At 62.4% G+C, this 26,302-nt stretch overlaps 1 protein-coding gene across 1 annotated transcript; it reads right to left on the bottom strand.

The window, feature by feature from the left end:
• Nucleotides 1-239: 239 nt before the first annotated feature.
• Nucleotides 240-26,302, bottom strand: LOC142912407 (protocadherin Fat 1-like). The gene is made up of 15 exons (XM_076060590.1): nucleotides 22,951-26,302; nucleotides 22,688-22,812; nucleotides 18,653-18,866; nucleotides 18,289-18,350; nucleotides 17,082-17,387; nucleotides 16,749-16,965; nucleotides 14,342-14,481; nucleotides 13,414-13,710; nucleotides 8,254-8,464; nucleotides 4,259-7,984; nucleotides 3,002-3,388; nucleotides 2,570-2,772; nucleotides 1,721-1,874; nucleotides 1,350-1,593; nucleotides 240-533 (listed from the first exon to the last, which is right to left on the bottom strand). Exons 1-15 carry the CDS (start codon nucleotides 26,189-26,191, stop codon nucleotides 326-328), a joined length of 9,735 nt encoding a protein of 3,244 aa, XP_075916705.1. The 5' UTR covers nucleotides 26,192-26,302; the 3' UTR covers nucleotides 240-325.

The following is a 26,302-nucleotide window of genomic DNA, read 5'->3' as shown; positions in this document are numbered from 1 at the left end:
TCGCCGCGACGCGTATTACGCCTGGGCACACGCGGCACACGCGACGCACGTCTGTGAGATGGAGAGACGGAGACACACGGACGGTGGGACCCCCCCCACGGCCCGAGGGGACCGCCGCCTGCGCCCTGCGCCGCGTCTCTCACCGAGCCTCCGGTCGACGTCGAAGGCCCCGAGCTCGTTGCCGCCGGCGACGCCGTAGCTCACCGCGCCCCCCCCGCCGAGGACGGCCGCCACGGCGATGACCGCGGTGCCCGGCGCCGCGTCTTCCGGCACGGTGGCGCGGTAGGCCAGCCGCCGGAACGCCGGGGCGGCGGCGACGCCGCGCTCATCGTTGTCGTGCAGGGACACGGAAATCACCGCGGTGGAGGACGCCGTCGCCGAGGCTCCGCCGCCGCTGTGGGCGAGCACCATGAGGCTGTAGACGTCGCGGCTCTCCAGCGGACGCTTGACGGTGATGACACCCGAGCGGCCGTCGATGGCGAAGCGGTCGCCGGCAGAGTTCAGCAGAGAGTGAGTCACCTTGCGGTGGGGGCCTACAATACACGGCGACAACAACAACAACAACGGCCGTTCGCCACCGAGTGGCGGCGACGTCACCACGGCGCTTGTGCCAGGCCAGGTGCACGTTGGGGACACGTGGAGTGTCGAACGCCCGCTGGCAGGAGGTCACGGGGCAGACCCAGCAGGTGCCACGGGTTCACTGACCGAGACGAGTGGCCGATGCACCACCTGTGCCCCCGACTTTGCTTTAGCCACCCGGCGCTCCGCTCGTTGTTGTGAGTGTCGCTCCTCCGCCCTCCATTGTTGTTGGAGGGCGACTGCCTCCAACTGCCCAGTAGCGTCCTTCACGAGCCTCCTCCACAGAGGCCGATCTTGACACCGCTGGTACCGGTCATCGGCAAGTCCACTCAGCTCCACATCCTCCTGTACCACATCACTTCATCTCTTCTCTAGCCCGTGCCGCGCCCGTTCAGCCCCCTATATCCGGCCAAACAGGAGCTGCTTGGGCTTGCGGTGGCTGGGCCATGCGGGCTACACGACCGAGCCAACGCAGTCTTGCCTGCCGGAACTCACCGATAAGAACATGTCTAGATTGCCAAAGATCCCATGTGTAGCCTCAGGCTGTAGGGGCAAGTGCTGTAAGAGAGCAGCACCTATGAAGGCCGGCACCGTGGCACACGAGGGGGTGGGTGGCCAGCACCACGCCCGGCCGCCTTTGTCTCTCGAGTGGCGATGTTCGCCAGGTTCGTAGCGCTGCGCGCTAACCGCTACCCATAATGTACACACACACGCGCACATACACACTCAAAGTCAAGCGCGGGCGCGTGTGTACGTCGCCACCGTCGTACCCAGGTCGGCGTCGACGGCGCGCGCGCTCGTCACCGCCGTCCCTACACTGGCGTGGCTCAGGCGCAGGGCGACGGCGCGGGGGGTGCGACCCCGTGAGGAAGCGCGGGGCCGAGTCGTTCACGTCCTCCACCCTCACGAGGACCTCCGCCCGGCAGGAGCGGCCGCCGCCGTCGGTCGCGGCCACGGCGAGCGCGTGGGCCGGGGCGGCCTCGCGGTCCAGCGGCGCCAGCGTGAAGAGCTCCCCTACGCGGGGCCACGCCGACGAGAAAGACGTTAACCACCTCGCCCGCTACACAGGAGGTGGACGTGAAATTTGATCACAACCCCGACGGCTGCGAGAGCGCGATGGAGAGAGCGCGATGAGCGTTACCGCTGACGGGGTCCAAGCGGAAGAGATTCGCTCCGGCACCGTGCAGCGAGTACCCGATGGTTCCGTTAGAGCCGGAATCGGAGTCACGGGCTGAAACCCTCAGCAGGAAGACTTGTGGGGCGACGTCCTCCCGCACGGTGACGTTGTACCACAGCTGGGGCACCGTGGGGCACAGCGGTAGTGCAGTGAGCCCAAAGGTGAGGGAGAGCCGGTAGTCGAGGCGACACTTATTTAACAGTAACTATAGCACAGGGCCTCTAACACAAAGGGGGTGACGGCCCCTTACGCCCGCCATCTGGGGAGGTGTGGCCTCCGGGCTATCGTGTCCTATCGACTGGGACCACGTACACTCTCAGCCCTGCGGCTAGGGGCCCTAGGGGGAGGCTACTTTGACTCAACCCGGCCAAGGTCCTTGGGTCCGACCACTTTCCCTCACAGCCCCGGCCCTTACAAGGACAGTGGGTCTGGGGGTTCCCAGGGTCCTACTCTAAGCCCGGTCTCCAGTCTTCAACTTGAGAACTGCGGAACCCATTCAGGGGTCCGGCTTTTATACTCCGCCCCTGGCCACGCCCTCTCCGCCCCTGGCCACGCCCTCTCCACCCCTGGCCACGCCCTCTCTGCCCCTGGCCACGCCTTCCTTCCAGAGTGTTCCAGGGGATATTAGAATATTCCCACAGCCCCCTTATTGGGGTCTTGGGAACCCCGGTGGCCCACATACCACCCCCTACTGGCGTCTGTCCGCCAGTGCAGGTAAGTATACCGTGTGTTCATGGCGTTACAGCAGTACGGTGGTGTGGTAGGGTATGACGAGTCTGTGAGCCTGTGTGGCGAGTCTACGGTTACGGATACCTTGTCACACACGGGGCCGTTGTCGTTGACGTCCAGCACGGTGACGGCCACGACGACCGTCCTCACCAAGGTGCCGTCGGTGGCCATCACCAGCACGTGGTGGCGTTCCTGCTCCTCCCGGTCGAGCGGCCGCTCCAGGCGCAGCGTCCACTCGCCCCCCCTCTTGACGGGGCCGAGGGAGAAGTGGCCCAGCGGGTCGCCACCTGTGGCCAGCGTGGACGGGGGGTGGGACGCGGACGTCGCTCGCCGTCGAGACGGAGAGTGTGACGAAGAGAGTGTGATGAAGAGAGTATGATGGCGAGAGTATGATGACGAGAGTCGGTTTAATGCAGAGGCTTCCGCGACCAACTGTGAATGCGGTGGTGGGTTCACTCCAACACAACAGGTGTAGTGGCGTACTAGTAGACTACACTATACACTACTGCACACTACCTGTCAGGTGGTACGTAAGATCCCGGTTTTCCGGCGCGGCGTCCGCGTCGTCCGCCTGGACGACAGCCAACGCCAGGCCGGGCGCGGCGTCCTCCGGCACTCGGACGTCGATCACCGAGGCCGAGAACCGCGGGGGGTGGTCGTTGGCATCGCTCACGATGACGAGCACCTTGGCGACGGCCGGCGGGCGCTCGGGGCGTGCCGGGTCGAAAGCCTTGACGAGGAGGTGGTGCCTGTCACGGGCCTCGCAGTCCAGCCGGCTCAGCGTGCTCACCCAGCCGCTGCGGGCGTCCACCATGAAGAGCGGCTCCGCTTCTCCGGCGTCGCCGCTCTCGCGCGGCTCGACCAGGTTGTACACCGGCTGGGCACCGCCGTCTCGGTCCGTCGCTGAGGGACGGGTCAGGGGGAGGATGGGGGGAGGGGGGGGGGTGTTGTATATAGGCCTTTTTTCCAAATTGATATTAAGAATGATTTTGCCAATATTTTTTTTTTATCAATCATGGTGTCGCTTGGAGGCCAGATGGGGTGAGGTGAACACCCCTCCCTCCCCTCACAGCAACAGTTTCTCACACACAACCGAGGGACGGAGATAAGCCATAAAAGAATCAAACCAGGGTGAGACTGAACAGACAGATGGCTTAATAAATCAGAACACACGGACACACGTACAACCAACCCCCCACCCCCCCCCCCCCACAGCACAGAGTGAAATCAAAGGAAGTTCCGATCCTTGGTGAGAAGGCGGCAGAGGAAGAAATTTGGCATAAGAAGAGAGACACGAGCCATACATCGTCATCACAGCTACCGGCGGCAGAAGACGGCGACCAACTAGCGAAGACGACGGCCAGCCACCGAGGTCGATCAGTCACCAAAGAGTTCTGCAATGTCAAGCCATCAACGTCGAGAAAGGGCGGAAAGCGCCAAGCATCGACCGAGCCAGCATCGCAGAGAACCAGCGGCACGCGCAATCGACACCGCCAGGGGAGAGCACGCCGCTGCGTCAACAGCGTCAGGCGGGGTCCCCCACCTGCCCTGCTGTTTCCAGGCCTCGTCCCTGCGGACACTTCCTCCCGCCGTGATATTTTCCCAGTAAATTGGTTAAATTGGTTACCGAAGAGTGGCAGCCCCTACCATTTGGAGCTATCTGTGTGACCCATAGACTACTCGCTCAGAAACCCATAGACACACCACACAGACACCCACACAAAGACGCGTTTGTTGACCGAGTGAGCCCAGCGCCGCACACGGTTGCGTTACCTCTCACTTGAACGAGCAGCACCCCGCCTGGCAGGTTCTCCAACACGGTGGCCTCGTAGACGCTCGACTCGAACACGGGCGCTTCGTCCTCCACGTCCTCCACACGCACCGTCACCGGGACCTGCGCCGTGACGTCGGCTCCGCCCCGCCGCCACGTGGCCCTCACCTCGAAGCGGTGGCTCCCCGCGGCCTCGCGGTCGAGCGCCCTCGCCACCACGATCCGCCCGTCGCCGGCGACCACCGCGAATGCGCCGCCCCCGGCGCCGTCATCCGCCACCCCGCCGCCGCCGCCAGGCACTGCGGCGTACGCGGCCGCCTCGTCGCCTGCGAGCGCGGCCGCCACCGCGCCAACCTCGCTCCCCGCCCGCGCGTCCTCTGCGACCGTCAGCTCGTAGGCCGCCTGGGCGAAGGCCGGCGCCGCCGTGCCGGCGGGCAGCACGGCGACGGACGCGGGGACGGCGGTGGCGCGCCCGCCGCCGTCCTCCGCCACGACGAAGAACGACAGCCGCGAGCCCTCCAGGCCGGCGAGGCCGCCCTTGGTGATGACGCGGCCCGTCAGGGGCTCCACCTCCAGGACGTCCTCGGAGGCGTCCGGCTCCCACCCCTTCCGGAGCGAGTAGACGACGGCCGCGTTGCTCCCCTCGTCGCGGTCCGTGGCGGCGACCCGCAGGACCGTGGTCCCCTTCGCGGCGCTCGCCGGCACTCCGCCGGAGTACTCGGCGGCGACGAACCGGGGCGCGTTGTCGTTCTCGTCCGTGGCGACGACCCTGACCGTGGCGAAGGCCGCCCTGCCTCCGCCGTCCCGGGCCACGACGCGGACGTCCACGGCCCTCTGCGAGGGGTCCTCCCTGTCGAGGGGCGCCCTCGCGAAGATCCGCCCGCTCCCGTCGATGGTGAAGCGCTCGCGGGCGAACCGGTTCGCGATGGAGTACGACGCTCGCCCGAACGCGCCCGCGTCGGCGTCCGTGGCCCGCACCGAGGCCACCGGGGTCCCCGCCACGGAGTTTTCGGGAATCTCCGCCGCGTACTCGGCCCGCTCGAAGGCGGGGGCGTGCCGGTTGGTGGGCCGCACGTCGACCGCCAGCGTGGCGTCGCCGACGAACGCGCCGTCCGTGGCCGAGACTCGGAGGCGGTAGCAGGCGGCCGGCTTCTTCCGCTCAAGCGGGATGGCGACGGAGACGACGCCCGTCTCGGCATCGATGGCGAAGCTCGCTGGGTCGTCGTCGCCGGAGACGATGGCGTACCGCAGCCGGTAGGCGTCCGACGCGTCGGCGTCCAACGCCCTCGGCGCGGCCACGAAGTGCCCGGGCCAAGACAGCCGGCTCACGGACGCCTCGTACAGCGGCCGCTCGAACACCGGCGCGTTGTCGTTCGCGTCCTCGACGGCGACGGTCACCGTGACGTCGGAGGCGAGGGGAGGGGAGCCGCCGTCCGTCGCCCGCACCGAGAAACGATGGAGCCTGCTCCGCTCGTGGTCCAGGGGCGCCGTGGTCACGACCAGCCCGCCGTCCGGGTCCACGTAGAATCCCTCGCCGCCTTTCTCCCCGTCGTCCACGATCTCGTAGCGGAGCGCCCCGTTGGGGCCGGCGTCGGCATCGACGGCGCTCACCCGGACGACGGAGGTCCCCGGGGGCGCGGATTCGGACAGCGTGGCGGCGTAGGCGCCCCGCGCGAAGAGCGGCCGGTTGTCGTTGACGTCCCCGACGACGACGTCTAGGCTCACGTCGGCATGCAGGCCCGTCGCCGGGGAGGCGGCCCGCACCGCGAGGCGGTAGTTGGCCCGCGTCTCGCGGTCCAGCGAGCCGACAACGCTCACGACGCCCGTGCCAAAGTCGACGGAGAACTGGTCGAAGGGGTCGCCGTCGACGATGGAGAAAACGAGCGGCAGGCCCTCGGGACCCACCGCGCGGACGTGAGCGATCGGCGCGGGCGGCCCGACGTCCTCGGGCACCCACGCGACGTGGGAGAGGCTCTCGAACGCCGGCGCATCCTCGTCGAGCACCGTGACCGTGATGCCGACCGCAGACGACAGCGGAGGAGTCCCGCAGTCCGTCGCCACCACGGTCACGACGAAGTCCTTGCCCGACGCGCCCGGGGCGAAGCTCGTCCTCAGCAAGATCTCGCCGCCGGAAGGGCGGACGCGAAAGCGGCCGTCGCGGTCGTCCCTCAACGAGTACCTCACCCTGGCGTTCTCGCCGACGTCCCGGTCGAGGGCCGCCACGGTGAGCACGGCGCTCCCCGGCGCCGCCGCCGCCCCGACAACGGCGCGGTACGGCAGGCCGACGAACGCCGGGGTGTTGTCGTTGACGTCTTCGACGGCCACCTCGACCACGGTGCGAGCGACGCTCGGGCGCGCCCGCGAGCCGCCCCTCACCTCCACCAGCAGCTCGTAGTGATCGCGCTCCTCCCTGTCGAACGCGACGCCGGCCGTCTCCAGGACGCCCGCCGTCGGCCTCATCCGGAACGCGCCGCTCGGGTCGAGCAGGTCGAAGACGAGCGGCTCGTTGAGGTCCCCCCCCGTCGCGACGACCGCGGCCACGACGGCGCTCGCCGCGCCGTTCTCGGGGATGCGCGCCGAGATCTTTGGCGGAACCCGCAGCCTGCCGCCGAACGCCCGCACGGAGACCTTCACCCGCGCGGCGCTCCGAAATTTCCCGTCGGACACCTCGACCCCGAGGTCGTAGCCGGTGGCGAGGAGGGAGGCGTTTCGCACCTCGACGTCCCCGGTGCGCGCGTCCACGGCGAACGCGCCGCCGACGTTTCCCGAGGCGACGCGGTAGGTCAGCGTGGCACCGACGTCCGGGTCGGAGGCCGCCAGGGTCAGCAGGCGGACGCCGGCGCGGGTCGGCACGGTCAGCGTCGTCTCGTACGCGGCCGTCGAGAACGCCGGCGGGCAGTCGTTGGCGTCCAGCACGGCGACCGTCACCTTGGCCGGAGCTTCGGCGGACATCCTCGGGCTGCCGCCGTCCGAGGCGGTCACCCGGAAGCGGAACTCGGCCGTCGTCTCGCGGTCGAGGGCCCTGGCGACCCTGATGGCCCCGGTGCGCGGGTCGACGGAGAAGTACTTCCTGGCTCCGAACTCGACGATCCCGTAGGCGACCGTCGCGCGCCCCTCGCCGTCGTCCGCGTCGGCGGCCCTGACGACGAGCGGGACGCCGTCCGGGTCCAGCACCGGGGTCCCCGCCGCCACCTCCTCGCCGACGGCCCCGCGGTAGCGAGGGCGGTCGAAGACGGGCCCGTTGTCGTTCTCGTCGAGCACGAGGATCGTCACCGACGCGTCCGTCGAGAGGCCCGCCGCGTCTGTGGCCCGCACCGTCAGCTGGAACGACGGCGTCCGCTCGCGGTCCAGCGGCCGTTTGGCGGCAACGACCCCGGACGTCGGGTGGATGTCGAAGGCGCCTTCGGGATCGCCCTCCCGTATTTCGTAGGCGACCGTCGACCGGCCAGAGGCGCTCACCGCGAGCACGAAGCTCCCGGGCGCGGCCCCTTCGGCGACCTCCGCCGAGTAGCCGCCGCCGCCGCCTCCGGAGGCGAATTTGGGGGGGGCGTCGGCGTCGGCGGCGACGACGACGACGCGGACGGCGGCATTCGTGACACGGCGCGGGCGCCCCCGGTCCACCGCCCTCACCGTCAGCTCGTAGGCCTCCACCGCGGAGCCGTTCAGCTTCCTCGCCACGAAGACGACGCCCAGCGCGCGGTGGACGGCGAAGGAATTCCCCACGTTTCCTGCCGGGAGAATTCGGAGGAGCGGGACGGGCGCGAGTTCACGTCACCGAATCCGGAGGGAGACGCCGAGGGCAAACGACGCGGGGGAAACCGCGGCGCCCGTCGGCTCCCGAGCGATCCGAGTTGGACCCGCGGCTCGCGACTCGCTCGGGGAGAGGGACGCGACGGAGAAACCACGACGCTGGAAACGTGCCCCTGTGCAGAAACTCCCCCCCCCCCCCGGGGCGGTTGGGAGGGGCGGCGGGAGCGGCGGCGGAAGCGGCGGTCACCGTATCTGATGCTATATCTGACGTCGGCGTTGGGGCCGTCGTCGCGGTCCGTCGCCGTGACGCGCACCACGGCGGAGCCCACGGCCGCCGACTCGGCCACGCGGGCCTCGTAGGGGCCGCCGGTGAAGCGGGGCGCGTGGTCGTTGGCATCGTTGACGCTCACCGCCAGCGTGGCGTACGCTCGCCTCACGGGGACCCCGCCGTCCTGCACCTGCTCGCGCGGGTGAGAGAAAGAGAGTGAGAGAGTGAGAGAGTGAGAGAGTGAGTGAGAGAGTGAGAGAGAGAGTAAGAGAGAGAGTGAGAGAGAGAGTGAGAGAGAGTGAGAGAGAGTGAGAGAGAGAGAGTGAGTGAGAGAGAGAGTGAGAGTGTGAGAGAGAGAAAGTGAGTGAGAGAAAGTGAGAGAGTGAGAGAGAGAGTGAGAGAGAGTGAGAGAGGGTGAGTGAGTGAGAGAGAGTGAGAGAGTGAGCGAGAGAGTGAGAGAGTGAGAGAGAGTGAGAGAGAGAGAGTGAGAGAGAGAGAGTGAGAGACTTTGACTTTTAAATAAACTTTATTGTCCAGCAGCAAATGCCCTGGACGGTTCCGGTGCTCCATTGCGAGAGTCGCCAATAAAAAAGCCAACAATGTCCGTGCGCGTCATTGCGCGCAAGACCATCGACACCAGCCACAGGCAACAACCTCGTCACCGTCAACACAAGCGCACATATCGAAAAACAACACCGTTCTGCAATGACACAGAAGCGGGAAAAAAACCTGGTCCAAAGTGCGAACCACGCGCCGCCCCCCCCACGGTACGGGTGAACCCAACCACCAAAACCAAATCAAAATCGGTCCGCACGTGTCACCGCGTGCACATCCAAATGACGCAGCTGATCGCCGCCAATGCAGGTAGGTATACAGACCGCCTCAGTGGACGTGCTGCACACGAGGCACGCACAGCACACCTCCTGGCGTGGCCACCGCCAGCTTAGGTGGCTCACGGTCCACCGCCAGCCTCTGGTGATCGCATGCGCAGAGGAAACCATTTCGAGTCCGCGCGCGTCATCGCGCACCTTGCCCTTTTAAATCCCGAGGCCACAACGCTAGGTGTTGGTGTTGGCGGTGGCCGCAGGGGGGGGCCCTTTAGCTGGGAGGAATACCTCCTCTCTGCCTTCCGTACTAGAGCCTCCACCTTGTCGGCCTCCTTCCGGCTGCAGACTTACCTTTGCGGATCCTTGCAAAGTGGTCGCGCGGCCTGCATGAAGGCCAGCGCGTCGGGGAATTGCTCTCTGAAGGTGCCCGCGCGCCCCTTGAAGGGGTGTCGTACATAGTCAATGATGGCCCCTGGGTTGTACTCTATCCCCCTCCGGACTCGCGGGCGGCTCGTTTCACTTGTGTTCTCAACAACGTTGGACCTTAACCACCCGTCGTCCCTGTAGGTGTTGTTGTTGTCGTTATTTTCGTTGCTGTTGTTTTTACAGTCGCCTTGTATCTTCTCTTGGGGCTTGGCGGCCGCCTCTCGTGTCAGGCCACCCCGAGCCGGGTTTTTCTTGGGCTTGGGGTGGTGTACCTCCGCGGGTCCAGCAGCCATCGCCCCGTCAGACGGGGAGGCGGGCTGCTCGTCTCTCGCGTGCGCCGCGGCACCGTCAGGTGTCACGGCACCCTCGAGCGCCGCGGCACCGTCAGGCGCGGCGGCGCCGGTGAAGGTGATGGTGGTGGTGGTCGTGAAGCCTTCAATAGCTGTACCGGGGGAATCTCCATATGGTACAGATATAAAGGGAGGCTGATCGATGCCCGGGCGCGGTCAAGGGATGGCTCCCTATTGCTCAACCACGTTATGTATGCTGATGATTTGGTAATAGCTGCTCATTCAGAGGAGGAGTTGGAGACGCTGCTGCTGAGACTGGAGCGTGCCACTAAGAGGTGGGGCCTTACCATCAGCCCCACCAAAACTAAGCACCTGCCTGGGTATTTTGTACCATCGGACACTACACCCCCACAACTCCCAATCGGTGATGGGGCAGTTGTAGAGAGAGTGGAGAGTTTCTCATACCTGGGCAGTGTGCTTATGACCGGCTCCAGTTTAACAGCAGAGGTCTCACTCCACATCAGTCGAGCGGCAATATCTTTTCATCGGTTGCGTAACGCTGTGTGGAAGCTACCTGGTCTGTCGCTCCGCACTAAGCCTCAGGTCTTCTTGGCCACGGTCATTCCCACCCTTCTCTACGCTTGCGAAACATGGACCCCCCTAATGGAACATCTTCGCCGGTTGGAAACATTTAGGCTGGCCTGCTTACGATCCATCCTGGGTTTAACCAGACTGGATTGTGTGAGGAGCTCACAAATCCTTGAAAGATCTAGGAAAGGTCCCATCGGTGAGCTCCTCCGGCGGGCAAGGCTGCGATGGCTGGGTCATGTAGCCTGCATGCCCAGCCACCGCATGCCGAAACAGATTTTGTTCGGCCGGATTGAGGGGGCTAAACGGGCGCGGCACGGGCTAGAGAAGAGATGGAGTGATGTGTTACAGGAGGACGTGGAGCTGAGTGGACTTGCCGATGACTGGTACCAGCGGTGTCAAGATCGGCCTCTGTGGAGGAGGCTCATGAAGGACGCTACTGGGCAGTTGGAGGCAGTCGCCCTCCAACAACAACGGAGGGCAAAGGAACGACGCTCACAACAACGAGCGGAGCGCCGGGTGGCTAAAGCACAGCAGGTTGGCACAGTAGGGGGCACAGGTGGTGCATCAGCCAGTCATCTCAGTCAGTCGACCCGTGGCACCTGGGTCTGCCCCGTGACCTCCTGCCAGCGGGCGTTCGACACTTCACGTGGCCTCAGTGTGCACATAGCCTGGCACAAGCGTCGTGGTGACATCACCGCCACTTAGTGGTGAATGGCGGTTGTTGTTGTTGTTGGTCTGCAATTCCGGAGCGGCCAAGGCTGGGTCCGGCTCCGACGGTCGCTCTGCTACCGCGACGTCGTCCGGCAGGTGGAGTCCGCCGTCGTTGCTCATCCCGTCCCGCGGCCCGGGTTCGCCGTCGCTCCCCGTCACCACTTCCGTGCGGTCCTCCGGCTCGCTGTTGTCGCCGGCGACCACCGTCCGCATCGCGGGGGCCCCGACGCGTCCCGCTGACGCGGGGTCGCTCCTTGCCCTCCGCTTCCTCCGCCAGGGAGGGGCGGACGGGCGGACGAAAACGTCTCCCTCGTCCTCGGTCGTCCGTGCCCCGCAGTCAGCTGCCAGGACGGCGAGATCACCCCGCTGCCCTCCCTGCTGCTGCTGCTGTTGTTGATTTTGGTGTTCTTCTTGTTGTAGTTGATGGCGGTGCTGTTGCTGCGGCCGCTGCTGCTGTGTCTGCTGCTGCTCCGCCCGCCCCGTTGCGGGCGGAGCAGCACGCGCGGCGGACTCGCTCGCCTTGTTCGGGCAGTTCCTCCGGGCGTGGCCGCTGCATCCGCACCCGGAACAACGCATCCCCGCCGTGGATGCGTGTACTGTGTACACGTGGCCCTGCACCGTGTACTTAAAGTTAATGTCTAAGTCCGTGTTGCCGTCCTTCAGGACCATAAAAACCTGGCGCTGAAGCGACAATACGTGCGCCGACCCGGGGTCCCTCGTTTGTAGAGGCAGCAGCGTGACTTTCGACACCGCCGTCCCGTAGCGTTGGAGGTCCCGCAGCAGGTCGGCGCCGCTCAGAAAGGGCGGCGTGCCCGAGAGCGCCACCCTGACGGCGGGCGTGGCGAGCGGGGCGCACCGCAGGTGAAGCTCACCCACGGTGAGCCCCGTCTCCACCAGGCGCGCCGCCATCGCCTCCTCCGCCACGTACACCGTGACCCCTCCGCTCTGCCGCTGGGCCGCGACGACGCCGGCATAGCCGACGTCGTCGCGGCCACCGCGGCGGCGACGACGGCGATCCCGGACGGCGGAAAGGTGGCGAAACCGTTCCTCCTCGTGAGAGTCTCCAGCGCGGTGCGCTGCACCATGGTGGTGGTCGGCAGCAGCCACACCTGCGCACGTGTTCGCTGTTGTTGTCGTCGTCGTTGTTGTTGTTGTTGTCGTTGTTGCCGTTCTCTGTTCAGCCCACGAGCCGCTCGGAATAAATTTTCCGGGACGACTCAGTGAGCAAAAATAAAGAAGAAATCAAAGGGAATAAACCATTACAAAACGAGGGGAAGAGCGATGTTTAAACTCCCCATTGTAACCTCTCTCAGGCTTGGCCTAATTTATGGAAAATCAGGCCCCCATTGATCCAGGTGAGCAGCGCGGAACTTCACCTGGACGCAGCCTCCTCCACGCATGCGCAGAGAGAGAGAGAGAGTGTGAGAGTGAGAGAGTGTGAGAGTGAGTGAGTGATAGTGAGAGTGAGTGAGAGAGTGAGAGAGCGAGAGAGTGAGAGAGAGTGAGAGAGCGAGAGAGCGAGAGAGTGAGAGAGTGAGAGAGAGAGTGAGAGAGTGAGAGAGAGAGAGTGAGAGAGAGAGTGAGAGAGTGAGAGAGAGAGTGAGAGAGTGAGAGAGAGAGTGAGAGAGTGAGAGAGAGAGTGAGAGAGTGAGAGGGTGAGAGTGAGATAGAGAGTGAGAGAGTGAGAGAGAGTGAGAGAGTGAAGAGAGAGAGGGCTGAGCGGAGCGCTCGCTCCGAACGCCCCCGGACAGGAGGCTTTCGCGGCAGACGCCATTCTCGGTGGAGGGACGTGCTGGTCGCGTGCAACGTGTCGTCATCCGACTGTGCCACCGCCGCCTGACACGGCCGGTCGGCAAGGTTTTGTGTCACCCAAACAAAATGTGGCGATTTAGTTACACGGCTTGTTTACGTGACAAACTACACTATACGCATTACTATGAAGTACACCGCACACTGTGGTCACCACGCAAGACGGTGGTCACGGCGTCGTCGTCGTCATCATCGTCGCCTTCGATCAGCAGTTGGCTACGTACAGTTGCGGACGAAGTTCAACGGACACACACACACGTACACACACGTACACACACACACGTACACACACGTACACACACACACGTACACACACGTGCACATGTACACACACGCACACACACACACGTACACACACACGTACACACACGTACACACACACGTACACACATGTGCGCACGTACACACACGTACACACACACACGTACACACACGTACACACACACGTACACACGCGCACACCCGGCGTGGAGCCACGTACTCACCATGACGGTGAGTACGTGGCTCCACTTGGCCTCTCGGTCCAGCCTCTCGGCGACGGTGACCTCGCCGGTGACGGGGTCTACGCGGAACAGACGCCGGCCCTCCACGGCGTCGCCGCCGCCCACGCCGACGAGGAAGAAGGAGAGCCGGGCGGCGGCGGCGCCGGCGTCGGCGTCGGTCGCCTCCAGCCGCAGGATCCGGGAGGCGCCGGGAGAGGCGTCCTCGGTGACGGTCGCCTCATAGAGGTCACGGGAGAAGCGGGGCCGGTGGTCGTTCACGTCCTGCACCGTCACCACCACCTAGCGGGGGGGGGGGGGGGGGTGAGTAAAGTGGTGATGCGGGTGGCGGTGGTGGTGGTGGTGAGGAGGAATTGGCAAGAGGTGCCGATGCACCCGGCACGTCTCACGCGGCCACCGCGGCAACCCCCGGCCTCGTGACGTCACCGCGTCGCCCTGACGGCCTCGTCACGCCCACCTTGTGCGACAGACAGACAGACACGCACACAGACACACACACACAGACACACACAGACACACACAGACACACACACAGACATGCACACAGACACACACAGACACAGACACGCACAGACACACACACAGACACACACACAGACACAGAGACAGACACAGACACACACAGACACACACAGACACAGACACACACACACAGACACACACAGACACACACACAGACACACAGACACACACACAGACACACACAGACACACACAGACACGCACACACAGACACACAGACACACACACACAGACACACACACAGACACACACACAGACACACATACACAAACACACAAACACAGACACACACACAGACACGCACACAGACACACACAAAGACACACACAGACACACACAGACACACACAGACACGCACACAGACACACACACAGACACGCGTGCCCGCCCACCAGGGTGGTTGAAGCGTTGGTCCCGTCGGTGAGCGTCACGGTGAGCCGGTAGGAGGAGCACCGCTCGGCATCCAGCGGCTTGGCCACCTCCACAACGCCGCTGTGCTCCGTCACGTGGAAGCTGTGCTCCACGTCACCGCCTGTCAACACGCGGCGCCCCCCTAACGTCATCATCATCGTCACCGTTAACACACCATCATCATGTCACCGTTAACACACCATCATCGTCACCATTAACACACCATCATGATGTCACCGTTAACACACCATCATGTCACCGTTAACCCATCATCATCATGTCACCGTTAACACACCATCATGATGTCACCATTAACACACCATCATGATGTCACCATTAACCCATCATCATGTCACTGTTAACCCATCATCGTGAGGTCACCATTAACACATCATCATCGTCACCGTTAACACATCATCATCGTCACCATTAACACACCATCATGATGTCACCGTTAACACACCATCATCGTCACCATTAACACACCATCATGATGTCACCGTTAACACACCATCATTGTCACCGTTAACACATCATCGTCACCGTTAACCCATCATCATCGTCACCATTAACACACCATCATCGTCACCGTTAACACATCATCATTGTCACCATTAACACACCATCATCGTCACCGTTAACACATCATCATCGTCACCATTAACACACCATCATCATGTCACCGTTAACCCATCATCGTGAGGTCACCATTAACACACCATCATGATGTCACCGCTAACACATCATCGTCACCATTAACCCATCATCATCGTCACCATTAACACACCATCATGTCACCGTTAACACACCATCATCGTCACCATTAACACACCATCATGATGTCACCGTTAACACACCATCATTGTCACCGTTAACACACCATCATCATGTCACCGTTAACCCATCATCGTCACCATTAACACACCATCATGATGTCACCGTTAACACACCATCATGTCACCGTTAACCCATCATCATGATGTCACCGTTAACCCATCATCGTGAGGTCACCGTTAACCCATCATCGTGAGGTCACCATTAACACACCATCATCATGTGACTGTTAACACACCATCGTGATGTCACCGTTAACCCATCATTGTGAGGTCACCATTAACACACCATCATCGTCACCATTAACCCATCATCGTGAGGTCACCATTAAGCCATCATCGTGATGTCACCATTAACACACCATCATGATGTCACCGTTAACACATCATCATCATCGTCACCGTTAACACATCATCGTCACCGTTAACCCATCATCATCGTCACCATTAACACACCATCATCGTCACCGTTAACACATCATCATTGTCACCATTAACACACCATCATCGTCACCGTTAACCCATCATCATCGTCACCATTAACACACCATCATCATGTCACCGTTAACCCATCATCATGTCACCGTTAACCCATCATCGTGAGGTCACCATTAACACATCATCATGAGGTCACCATTAACACACCATCGTGATGTCACCGTTAACCCATCATTGTGAGGTCACCATTAACACACCATCATCGTCACCATTAACCCATCATCGTGATGTCACCATTAACACACCATCATGATGTCACCGTTAACACATCATCATCATCGTCACCGTTAACACATCATCGTCACCGTTAACCCATCATCATCGTCACCATTAACACACCATCATCGTCACCGTTAACACATCATCATTGTCACCATTAACACACCATCATCGTCACCGTTAACCCATCATCATCGTCACCATTAACACACCATCATCATGTCACCGTTAACCCATCATCATGTCACCGTTAACCCATCATCGTGAGGTCACCATTAACACATCATCATGAGGTCACCATTAACACACCATCATGATGTCACCGTTAACACACCATCGTGAGGTCAACGCTAACACATCATCGTCACCATTAACCCATCATCATCATCACCATTAACACACCATCATGTCACCGTTAACACATCATCATCATCACCGTTAACACACCATCATGATATCACCATTAACACATCATGAGGTCACCATTAACACATCATCATCGTCACCGTTAACACATCATCATGATGTCACCATTAACCCATCATCATGAGGTCACCATTAACACATCATCATCGTCACCATTAACACACCATCATGAGGTCACCGTTAACACATCATCATGAGGTCACCATTAATTCATCATCATGAGGTCACCATTAACACACCATCATCGTCACCATTAACACACCATCATGAGGTCACCGTTAACACACCATCATGAGGTCACCGTTAACCCATCATCATGATGTCACCGTTAACCCATCATCATGATGTCACCATTAACACACCATCATGATGTGGGGTGGGATGTGGAATGTGTGTGGTGGCACCACGTGACCTGTGATGCTGAACCAGAGGAGGCTCCCCGCCGTGCTCTGCGTGGGCAGCGCGATCACCACGGAGCCCACGGCGGCCGTCTCCGACACGGTGACTGCGTGCCGGCTCAGGCCGAAGGCCGCGGGCGTCTCCGGCGGCCGGGGAGCGGCGATCCACTCCACGTGTATGACGGCCGTCGACGGCAAGGTCGGCGGTTGCCCCGAGTCTCTGGCTTCGATCTGCGGGGCGGGCAACGGCGAGATCGGCGAGTTCTGCTTCACGGTGGGGGGTCAACATTGTGAAGCGTGTCCGTGAGGATGAGGGGGGAGGACCGCGAGGGGAGTGTGCCCAGTACCAGGATGGAGTGGGATGTCCCCGCACGGTGCAAGTCGCTCCGGCTGTAGACGACTCCGTGCTCATCGGAATAGTAATTGTGTTGCCACCCGCGGACGGTGTACAACAGCATGCCGTTGTTGCCCCAGTCGGCGTCGGCGGCGTAGACGCGGGCGATGGCCACCACCATCGGCTCCTTCGCCGCCACCGCGTAAACGCGCGTGAGGTTCCTGCGGAAGCGCGGGGCGTTGTCGTTCTCGTCGGAGACGCTCAGCGTCACCGCCACCCTCGCTTCACGCGGGGGCACGCCGCCGTCCACGATGGACACCTGGCGCCGGCGGGCGGGACGCACGCAGACACACGCGCAACAACAACAACGACCTCCACTAAGTGGCCGTGACGGCACCACGACGCTTGTGCCAGGCCATGTGCACGTCGAGGCCACGTGTCGAACGTCCGCTGGCAGGAGGTCACGGGGCACACCCAGGTGCCACGGGTCGACTGACTGAGATGAGTGGCCGATGCACCACCTGTGCCCCCTACTGTGCTTTAGCCACCCGGCGCTCCGATGGGTCTTTGTCCAGATGTTTTAATGATTTGTGAGCTCCTCACACAATCCACCCTGGTTAAACCCAGGATGGATCGTAGGCAGGTGAGCCTAAATGTTTCTAACCAGCCAAAGATGTTCAATTAGGGGGGGTCCACGTTTCGCAAGCGTAGAGAAGGGTGGGAATGATTTGCCGAGAAGACCCGAAGCTTAGTGCGGAGCGACAGACCAGGTAGCTTCCACACAGCGTTATGCAACCGATGAAAAGATAATGCCGCTCGACTGATTCGGAGTGAGACCTCCGCTGTCAAACTGAAGCCAGTCATGAGCACACTGCCAGGGTATGGGAAACTCTCCACTCTTTCCACAACTGCCCTGTGAGTTGTGGGGGTGGATTGTCCGATGGTACAAAATACCCAGGCAGGTGCTTAGCTTTGGTGGGGCTGATAGTAAGTCCCAACCTCTTAGTGGCAAGCTCCACGTTTAGCAGCAGCGCCTCCAACTCCTCCTCTGAGTGAGCAGCAATTACCAGATCATCGGCAAGGTTGAGCAATAGGGAGCCATCACTTGACCGCACCTGGGCATCGATGAGCCTCCCATTATATCTGTACCAGATGGAAATTCCTCCGGTACAGCTATTGAAGGCCACTACCACCACCACCACCATCACGGTGACTCTCACCTCCAGCTCGTGCTCCGCCTGCCTCTCTCTGTCCAGCCGCCTGCTGGTGGTGTGGATGACGCCTGCAACGAGTCCGTTCACCGGAGGTCAACAACAACCATCCCACGCCGGCCGGCACACGCACGCAGTGGGGTGGGGTGGGGGCCAACGTGGATAGTAAATGTTGCTGGATTTGCTCACCAACACACCGGTTAGTGCTGTACTAGTAACGAATTGGCACATTCTGTAGTGTATAGTTGTGTCGTGCATAATGTAGTGTACACTATACACTACATTATAATTGTAAATGTTATAGATTTGCTTTCTACACTACACTATAATTGTAAATGTTCTGGATTTGCTCTCCACCACCACCAACCCCCACCTGTCGCGTTGTTTATGGTGAAGAATCCCTGTGGGTCTCCGCTGACGATGTTGAACGTGAGGCCCCTGCCCCGGGCATCGTTGGAGGACATGGCGGCGGCGTTGTCCAGGTCCCAGGCGTCCACCTGCACTGCCCTGACGCCCCCACGGGAGTTCTCCGCCACCGCGGCCTGGTACCACGGACGCGATGCCCGCGGGGGGTTGTCGTTAACGTCCTGGGGGGGGGGGGGGAGAGACACACGGTACTCGCATTGTGTGTCGTTTTAAAATGCAGCGGTGCATACGCATGTGTGTGTATGTGTGTGTGTACTTGTGTGTGTGTACGTGTGTGTGTACGTGTGTGTGTGTATATACGTGTGTGTGTACGTGTGTTTGTATACGTGTGTGTGTGTGTACGTGTGTGTGTGTATACGTGTGTGTGTGTACGTGTGTGTGTATATACGTGTGTGTGTGTATATACGTGTGTGTATACGTGTGTGTGTATACGTGTGTGTATGTATACGTGTGTGTGTGTACGTGTGTGTGTGTGTGTATACGTGTGTGTGTCCTCCAGAAACAACGAAAAGCCACTACGGGTGGCCACGTGGAATATTCGAATGCTCACAGCGGAGGAGAGGCTGCCACTCCTCTGTCGGGAGCTGGACCGGTACCACCTGGATCTATGTGGCATTCAGGAGGTCCGGTGGACCGGCTCTGGCTCCTGCCACCATGAGGGGTGGACAGTCCTCTACTCGTGGCAGCAGACTGCCAAACAACAGGGTGTGCCTCTTCTTTTGAACAAAAAAATGAAGGGGGTGTGGGAGCGTGGCGGTGAGGTGTGGGAAGCTGTAAGCCCCAGGCTACTTTGGGCTGGCCTTCCCATCAACCGGAGGCAAGGCATGGTGGTCGTGGTTACTTATGCCCCCACCGAAGATGAACATCCGTGGAGGGATGCAGGCAAAGCCGATGAGTCAGATGCCTTCTATGACCTCCTGTCACAGGTGCTGGCTAAAGTGGCCCCTCGGGATAGAGTCATCATGTTGGGTGACTTCAATGCCTGAGTTGGTCATGATACTGGCACCTGGTATGGAGTGACTGGAGGGCATGGGCCAGATCAGCTCAATAACAACGGTAGGAGGCTGCTAGATTTTTGTGCAGCCCATGGGCTTGTAATTACCAACACGCTGTTCCGGCATCGGCGCATCCACACAACATCATGGTTGCATGCCGGGTCCAAGCAAGAACATCTGCTGGACTACATAGTGACGGACCAGCGGATGTGAGCCCTCGTCCTTGACACCAGGACCTACCGTGGAGCTGATCTGCCCTCTGACCATCGACTAGTCATCTGTAAGATGCGCCTGCCATTCTTCCACTCCGGTGGTGGGTGTACACCCAGGACCCCTTTCCAACCTAAAGTGGCCTGGTCTCAGTTATCTGATGAAAGTTGCAAGCGAGAATTTCATCATCGCTTGCGGCTGGGATTGGCATCGTCCCCGACTCCTCCTGATGTCGAGGGTAAATGGGCGAGGTTTAGGACTGTGACTCATGCAGCTGCAATGGCTGCATTGGGTACACGGTCCAGACCTCCCCAGAGACCCTGGCTGACAGAGGAGGTGTTCAGGATGATTGAGAAAAAGCGACAGGCCCACTGTCATCGGCTACAGAATCCCACGTCAGAGAATGAGGAGACTTACCGCAGCCTTCGCTCGGAGGTTCGGAGAGCCGTGAGGCGCTGCAAGGATGGGTGGTGGTCGCGGGTTGCTGAGGAGATGGAGTCTGCCTCAGTGGCCCGTGATCACAAATCTCTATTTAACTCCATCAAAAAAGTAACCTGCAGCGCCACACCTATTACCATCATTAGGTGAAAAAACGGTGATCCAATCTCCGACCCCCAGGAACAGGTTTTCAGATTTGCTGAGCATTTCTGTGAGGTCCTGGGGGAGGGAAAATCCCTCAGCCAGAAAAACATCGTGGCACAAAGTGAGGATGACCCTGCTGAGGCTGCGGTGCCTCAAATATTGGAAGAAGTCACCCCCTGTGAGTGGCTGGCTGAGGTGCCATCTGTTGAGGAAGTCCTGAAGGCAATCCGGAGTCTGAGACCAGGAAAGGCAGCGGGCAGAGATGATCTCCCAAGCGAAATGCTGAGGGAGGGTGGCGTTTATGCACAGACTGCCCTATATGACATCATAACAACGATCTGGACCACTGGACGTGTTCTGCAGGATTGGAAGGATGCCCTGGTGGTCCCCCTTTTTAAGAAGGGGGACCGCACAGACTGTAACAACTACAGGGGCATCTCACTCCTCAGTGTGCCGGGAAAGGTCCTGGCAAGGATTATTCAGCATCGCCTTGCCAGGCACGCTGAGGAGAGGCTTGCGGAGCCCCAATGCGGTTTCAGGAAAGGGCGGTCCTGCACAAATGCCATATTTTCTGTCCGTCTGCTACAGCAGAGGTGTAGGGAATTCCAACAAGACCTACATATCTGCTTTATTGACCTGGTCAAGGCCTATGATACCATCAGTAGGCCTGGGCTCTGGGTTGTTCTTCCTGCTTTTGGAGTACCTGACCCTCTGCTCACGATCATTAAGGACCTTCATGATGGTGAGTGGGCCCGGGTAAAATTACGTGGCCGGGAGTCAGAGCCATTCCCTGTACACCTTGGCGTGCGACAGGGATGTCCTCTGGCTTCCACATTATTTAACATCTATTTTGACCACATAGTTCGTGAAGCCTTCAATAGCTGTACCGAGGGAATTTCCATATGGTACAGATATAATGAGAGGCTGATCGATGCCCGGGTGCGGTCAAGGGATGGCTCCCTATTGCTCAACCACGTTATGTATGCTGATGATTTGGTAATAGCTGCTCATTCAGAGGAGGAGTTGGAGACGCTGCTGCTGAGACTGGAGCGTGCCACTAAGAGGTGGGGCCTTACCATCAGCTCCACCAAAACTAAGCACCTGCCTGGGTATTTTGTACCATCGGACACTCCACCCCCACAACTCCCAATCGGTGATGGGGCAGTTGTGGAGAGAGTGGAGAGTTTCCCATACCTGGGCAGTGTGCTTATGACTGGCTCCAGTTTAACAGCAGAGGACTCATCGGTTGCGTAACGCTGTGTGGAAGCTACCTGGTCTGTCGCTCCGCACTAAGCTTCAGGTCTTCTCGGCCACGGTCATTCCCTCCCTTCTCTACGCTTGCGAAACGTGGACCCCCCTAATGAAACATCTTCGCCGGTTAGAAACATTTAGGCTGGCCTGCCTACGATCCATCCTGGGTTTAACCAGACTGGATTGTGTGAGGAGCTCACAAATCCTGGAAAGATCTGGGCAAGGTCCAATCGGTGAGCTCCTCCGGCGGGGAAGGCTGCGATGGCTGGGTCATGTAGCCCACATGCCCAGCCACCGCATGCCAAAACAGCTTTTGTTCGGCCGGATTGAGGGGGCTAAGCGGGCGCGGCACGGGCTAGAGAAGAGATAGTGTGATGTGGTACAGGAGGACGTGGAGCTGAGTGGACTTGCCGATGACTGGTACCAACGGTGTCAAGATCGGCCTCTGTGGAGGAGGCTCGTGAAGGACGCTACTGGGCAGTTGGAGGTAGTCGCCATCCAACAACAACGGAGGGCGGAGGAGCGACGCTCACAACAACGAGCGGAGCGCCGAGTGGCTCAAGCACAGCAGGTTGGCACAGTAGGGGATACAGGTGGTGCATCAGCCAGTCATCTCAGTCAGTCGACCCGTGGCACCTGGGTCTGCCCCGTGACCTCCTGCCAGCGGGCGTTCGACACTTCACGTGGCCTCAGGGTGCACATAGCCTGGCACAAGCGTCGTGGTGACGTCACCGCCACTTAATGGCGAATGGCGGTTGTTGTTGTTGTGTGTATACGTGTGTGTGTGTGTGTACGTGTGTGTGTGTACGTGTGTGTGTATATACGTGTGTATACGTGTGTGAATACGTGTGTGTGTGTATACGTGTGTGTGCATACGTGTGTGTGTGTATACGTGTGTGTGTGTATATACGTGTGTGTGTGTACGTGTGTGTGAGTTTCCGTACCTGCACGTCCACGTAGACGTGCAGTGTGGAGAAGCGAGGGACGACTCCGCGATCCGTCGCGCGCACCGTGAGCCAGTAGCTGTCAGCAGTCTCCCGATCCAGCGGCTGCACCGTGATGATCATCCCTGCCGGCGCGGAGCGCCGTGCACGACACACGGCAGAGACGGGCGCCGGCGTGAGCCGTCAGTCGGCGTCGTGAGCCGTGAGGAGGAGGATGGGGGGGGGGAAGGGAGGAAGGAGGGGGGGGAGTAGGTGCGGTTTACCATTCTCTGGATGAATGCTGAAGACGCCCAGGCCGGATTCATTCACGAGGGAGTACCGCACCTCCCCGTCGATCCCCCGGTCTTCATCCGTGGCCGTGACGGTGACGACGACGGCGCCCACGGGGGCGTCCTCCCGCACGGCGGCGGCCGCCGCGAACTCCGCGAATCGCGGGGCGTGGTCGTTCTCGTCCACGTCCACCACCTCCACCGTCGCCCGGCAGGCGGCCGGCGGCGGCCCCCCGGGGTCGCCGTCGCGCGCGGCCACCGTCAGGTCGTGGCGGCGCCGCCTCTCGAAGTCGAGCGGCCGCGCCAGACGCAGGGCCCCGCTCGTCTCGTGCACCCCGAACGTGCCGCCGTCCTCGTCCTCGCCCGGCAGGGAGTAGCGCACCTCCCCGGCCGGCCCCGCGTCGGGGTCGCAAGCGTCCAGCCAGCCGAGGACGGCCCCCACCGGGAAGTCCTCGGGCACGCGGAGGCGGAGGGGCGCCGGCGCGCACGCGGGCGCGTGGTCGTCCACGTCCTCCACCGTCACGGTCACCGCGGCGACGGAGGAGAGGCGGCTCTCCTCCGGCGCCAGGTCCGACGCCTCCACCAGCAGCGCGTGCTCGGCGCGCCGCTCGCGGTCCAGCGGCGCCGCCACCTCCACGGCGCCCGTCTCAGCGTCCACGCGGAAGAGGTCGGTGTCGGACAGCAGACGGTAGCGCACGGCGCCCGCGGCGCCCGCGTCGCCGTCGGCGGCCTCCAGCCGGAGCACCTCGCGGCCCGGCCGCGTGCTCTCCGGCACCCGGGCCTCGTAGGCGCGCCGCGAGAACTCCGGCCGGTTGTCGTTGACGTCCAAGATGACGACCCGGAGGGTGGCGCTCGCGGAGCGCCGCGGCGTGCCCAGGTCGCGGACGACGATGTTCACGAGGTAGGAGGCGGTGGCCTCGCGGTCCAGCGGCACCAGGACCCTCACGACGCCGGTCTCCGCGTCCACGGCGAGGCCGCTCGCCCCGCCGTCGTCCGTCAGGGCGTACAGCAGCTTCCCCTCGAAGCCGTCGTCCGGATCCGTGGCCTCCATTCGGGTGACCTCGGCCCCGACTGGCAAATCTTCGCGGACTTCCACGGCGACCGCCGGGGCGGCGAACGCCGGCGCGTGCCGATTGACGGCGCCGGCGGCGAGGGGGCGCGGGCGGTTTTGCCGTTGGTTTGCCCGGTGGAGCCACGCGACCATCCTCCGGGCGATCCCCGTCTCCACGCACTGCCATGACGGCACCCGTCCGGGAGCGGCGTCCACGACCGAGACGTTCAGGAACGCCGTCTCCGCCGAGAGCTCCCCGTCGGTGGCCGTGAGGCCGAGGCGGAAGGCCCCCGCCGGCCCGGCGGCGACGTCGGCGAGGGAGCGCGCGAGCGTCACGACGCCGAGGGCGCCGTCCAGCGCGAAGAAGCCGCCCTCGTTCCCGGACGCGATGCCGTAGAGCACCGGCCGGAGCTCGTCGGCGTCGATGGCCGACGCGGTGAAGATCGGCTCGCCCGGCCGGAGGTCCCGGGGGATCTCGCCCACGCAGTCTACGGACTCGAAGACGGGCGCGTTGTCGTTCATGTTGGTGACGTTCACCGTCACGGTCGCCTCGGCCTCCCGGCGGAACGGAGTCCCCCAGTCCGAGGCTCGCACGCGCAGCCGGTAGGCCCCCGCCATCTCCTCGTGGTCCAGCGGCCCCGTCGTGACGACGATGCCCGTGCGGGGGTCGACGGCGAAGGGGCCAGGCTCGTCCTCCACCAGGCCGTACGTCACGCGGCCGTCGTCCCCCTCGTCGTCGTCGGCGGCGTGCAGGATGAGCACGAACGTGCCCGCCGGGACGTCCTCGCTCAACGAGGCGGAGTAGTTGGGCCGCTCGAAGACCGGGGCGTGGGCGTTGTAGTCCGCGACGTCGATCGCGACCCCGGCGACGCCCGGGCCGGCGTCGGTGCCGACGTCGAACTCGAAGCGGCGTCTGTCGACTGCCGCCAGGGACCCGCGGACGGAGACGACCCCGGTGGCGGGGTTCACGGCGAAGAAGTCGCCATCGGCGCCGCCTCGGACGACGTACCGGCAGCCCCGCGCGCCGCAAGAGGCTCGAACCGCGAGCACGACGGCGCGGGGCGGAGACCGCCGCTCGACGGCGCCCGCGTAGATGCTCCGCTCGAACGCGCCGGCGGCGCCGCCCCCCCGGACCGTGACCGTGACGGGCCGCGAGTGCCTGGGCGGCCTCCCCCCGTCGCGAGCCTGCACGGTGAGGTTCACCCCGAAGGGGAAGTCCGCCCAGTCCAGCCGCCCCGAGAGCCTCACCGCGTAGGCCGAGGCGGGGCCGGCGCCGTCCATCGGGGCGACGGAGAACGCCCGGAGGGGGTCGCCGGCGACGATCTCCACGGCGACGATCTCCCCCTCGGGGCCGGCGTCGCGGTCCACCGCAGCGAGCTCCGCGTACGCGGCAGCGGGGTCGGCGAACGGCGCCCCTTGCCCGCGGGTCGCGACGACTGTGACGCGCGGGGCGTGGGCGTTCGCCCGGCTCACATTCACCGCGACACGCGCCGAGCTGCTCAGCCCGCCGCCGTCGACGGCCATCACCTTGAACTCGTGCAGCCCCGCGTCGCCGGGCTCCGTCAGCCTCCTGGCGAGCGTCACCGCGCCGCTCGTCGGGTGCACGGCGAACGCGTCCGAGCGCCACGCCAGGGCGTAACTGAAGCGCCCGTTGGGGCCCTCGTCGGCGTCCGTGGCGGCGACACGTAGGACCGTGGTGCCCGCCGGCGCGTCGTTGGCGACGCTCGCGGCGTACGACAAAGCCGAAAACAGCGGATTCAGGTCGTTGCGGTCCAGCACCTGGACGAAGACCGTGGCGGACGCCGAACCGCGGCTGTTCTCGGAGAACGCCTTCACCCCCAGCGTGTAGCCGTGGCGCTCCTCGCGGTCCAATGGCACGCCCCTCGTGCGGACGCGCAGGAACCAAAAGTCGCCCACGACGAGCCCCTCCGCCTCGAACGCGGCCCCCTCGTCCCCGGACACGACGGCGTACCGGGCCCCGGGGGCCGAGCGGCCGACGTGGATCCCCATCTTGTCGTGGCTCTCCACGTACGTCCCGGGCGCGGAGTTTTCGTAGACGGTGGCTTTGTAGGACAAGCTGGTGAAGCGCAGGGCGGGCTTCGGCCGGCCCCGTTGCCCGTCGAGGCATTTCCCGCACGGCGGCAGCAGCAGCAGGAGCAGCAGCGGGAGGAGCGCCGAGGCCATCGTGTTGGGCGTCAGGCTCTGCGCCCGAGAGCCGCCGACGACACGGAGCCGCGGTCGGAGAGGTGGGCGACGCCAAAGTCTGGCGCTCCCAATGGGGTGTCGGTCCTCCTC

This window comes from Petromyzon marinus, unplaced genomic scaffold (assembly GCF_048934315.1).
Source record: "Petromyzon marinus isolate PM22_M1 ecotype Great Lakes invasive population unplaced genomic scaffold, UKy_Petmar_22M1.pri1.0 PM_G_Scaffold_20, whole genome shotgun sequence".
Lineage (NCBI taxonomy): Eukaryota > Metazoa > Chordata > Hyperoartia > Petromyzontiformes > Petromyzontidae > Petromyzon > Petromyzon marinus.
The sequence above is the reverse complement of the archived record's forward strand: the minus strand, read 5'-3'. Positions and strand labels throughout refer to the sequence as shown.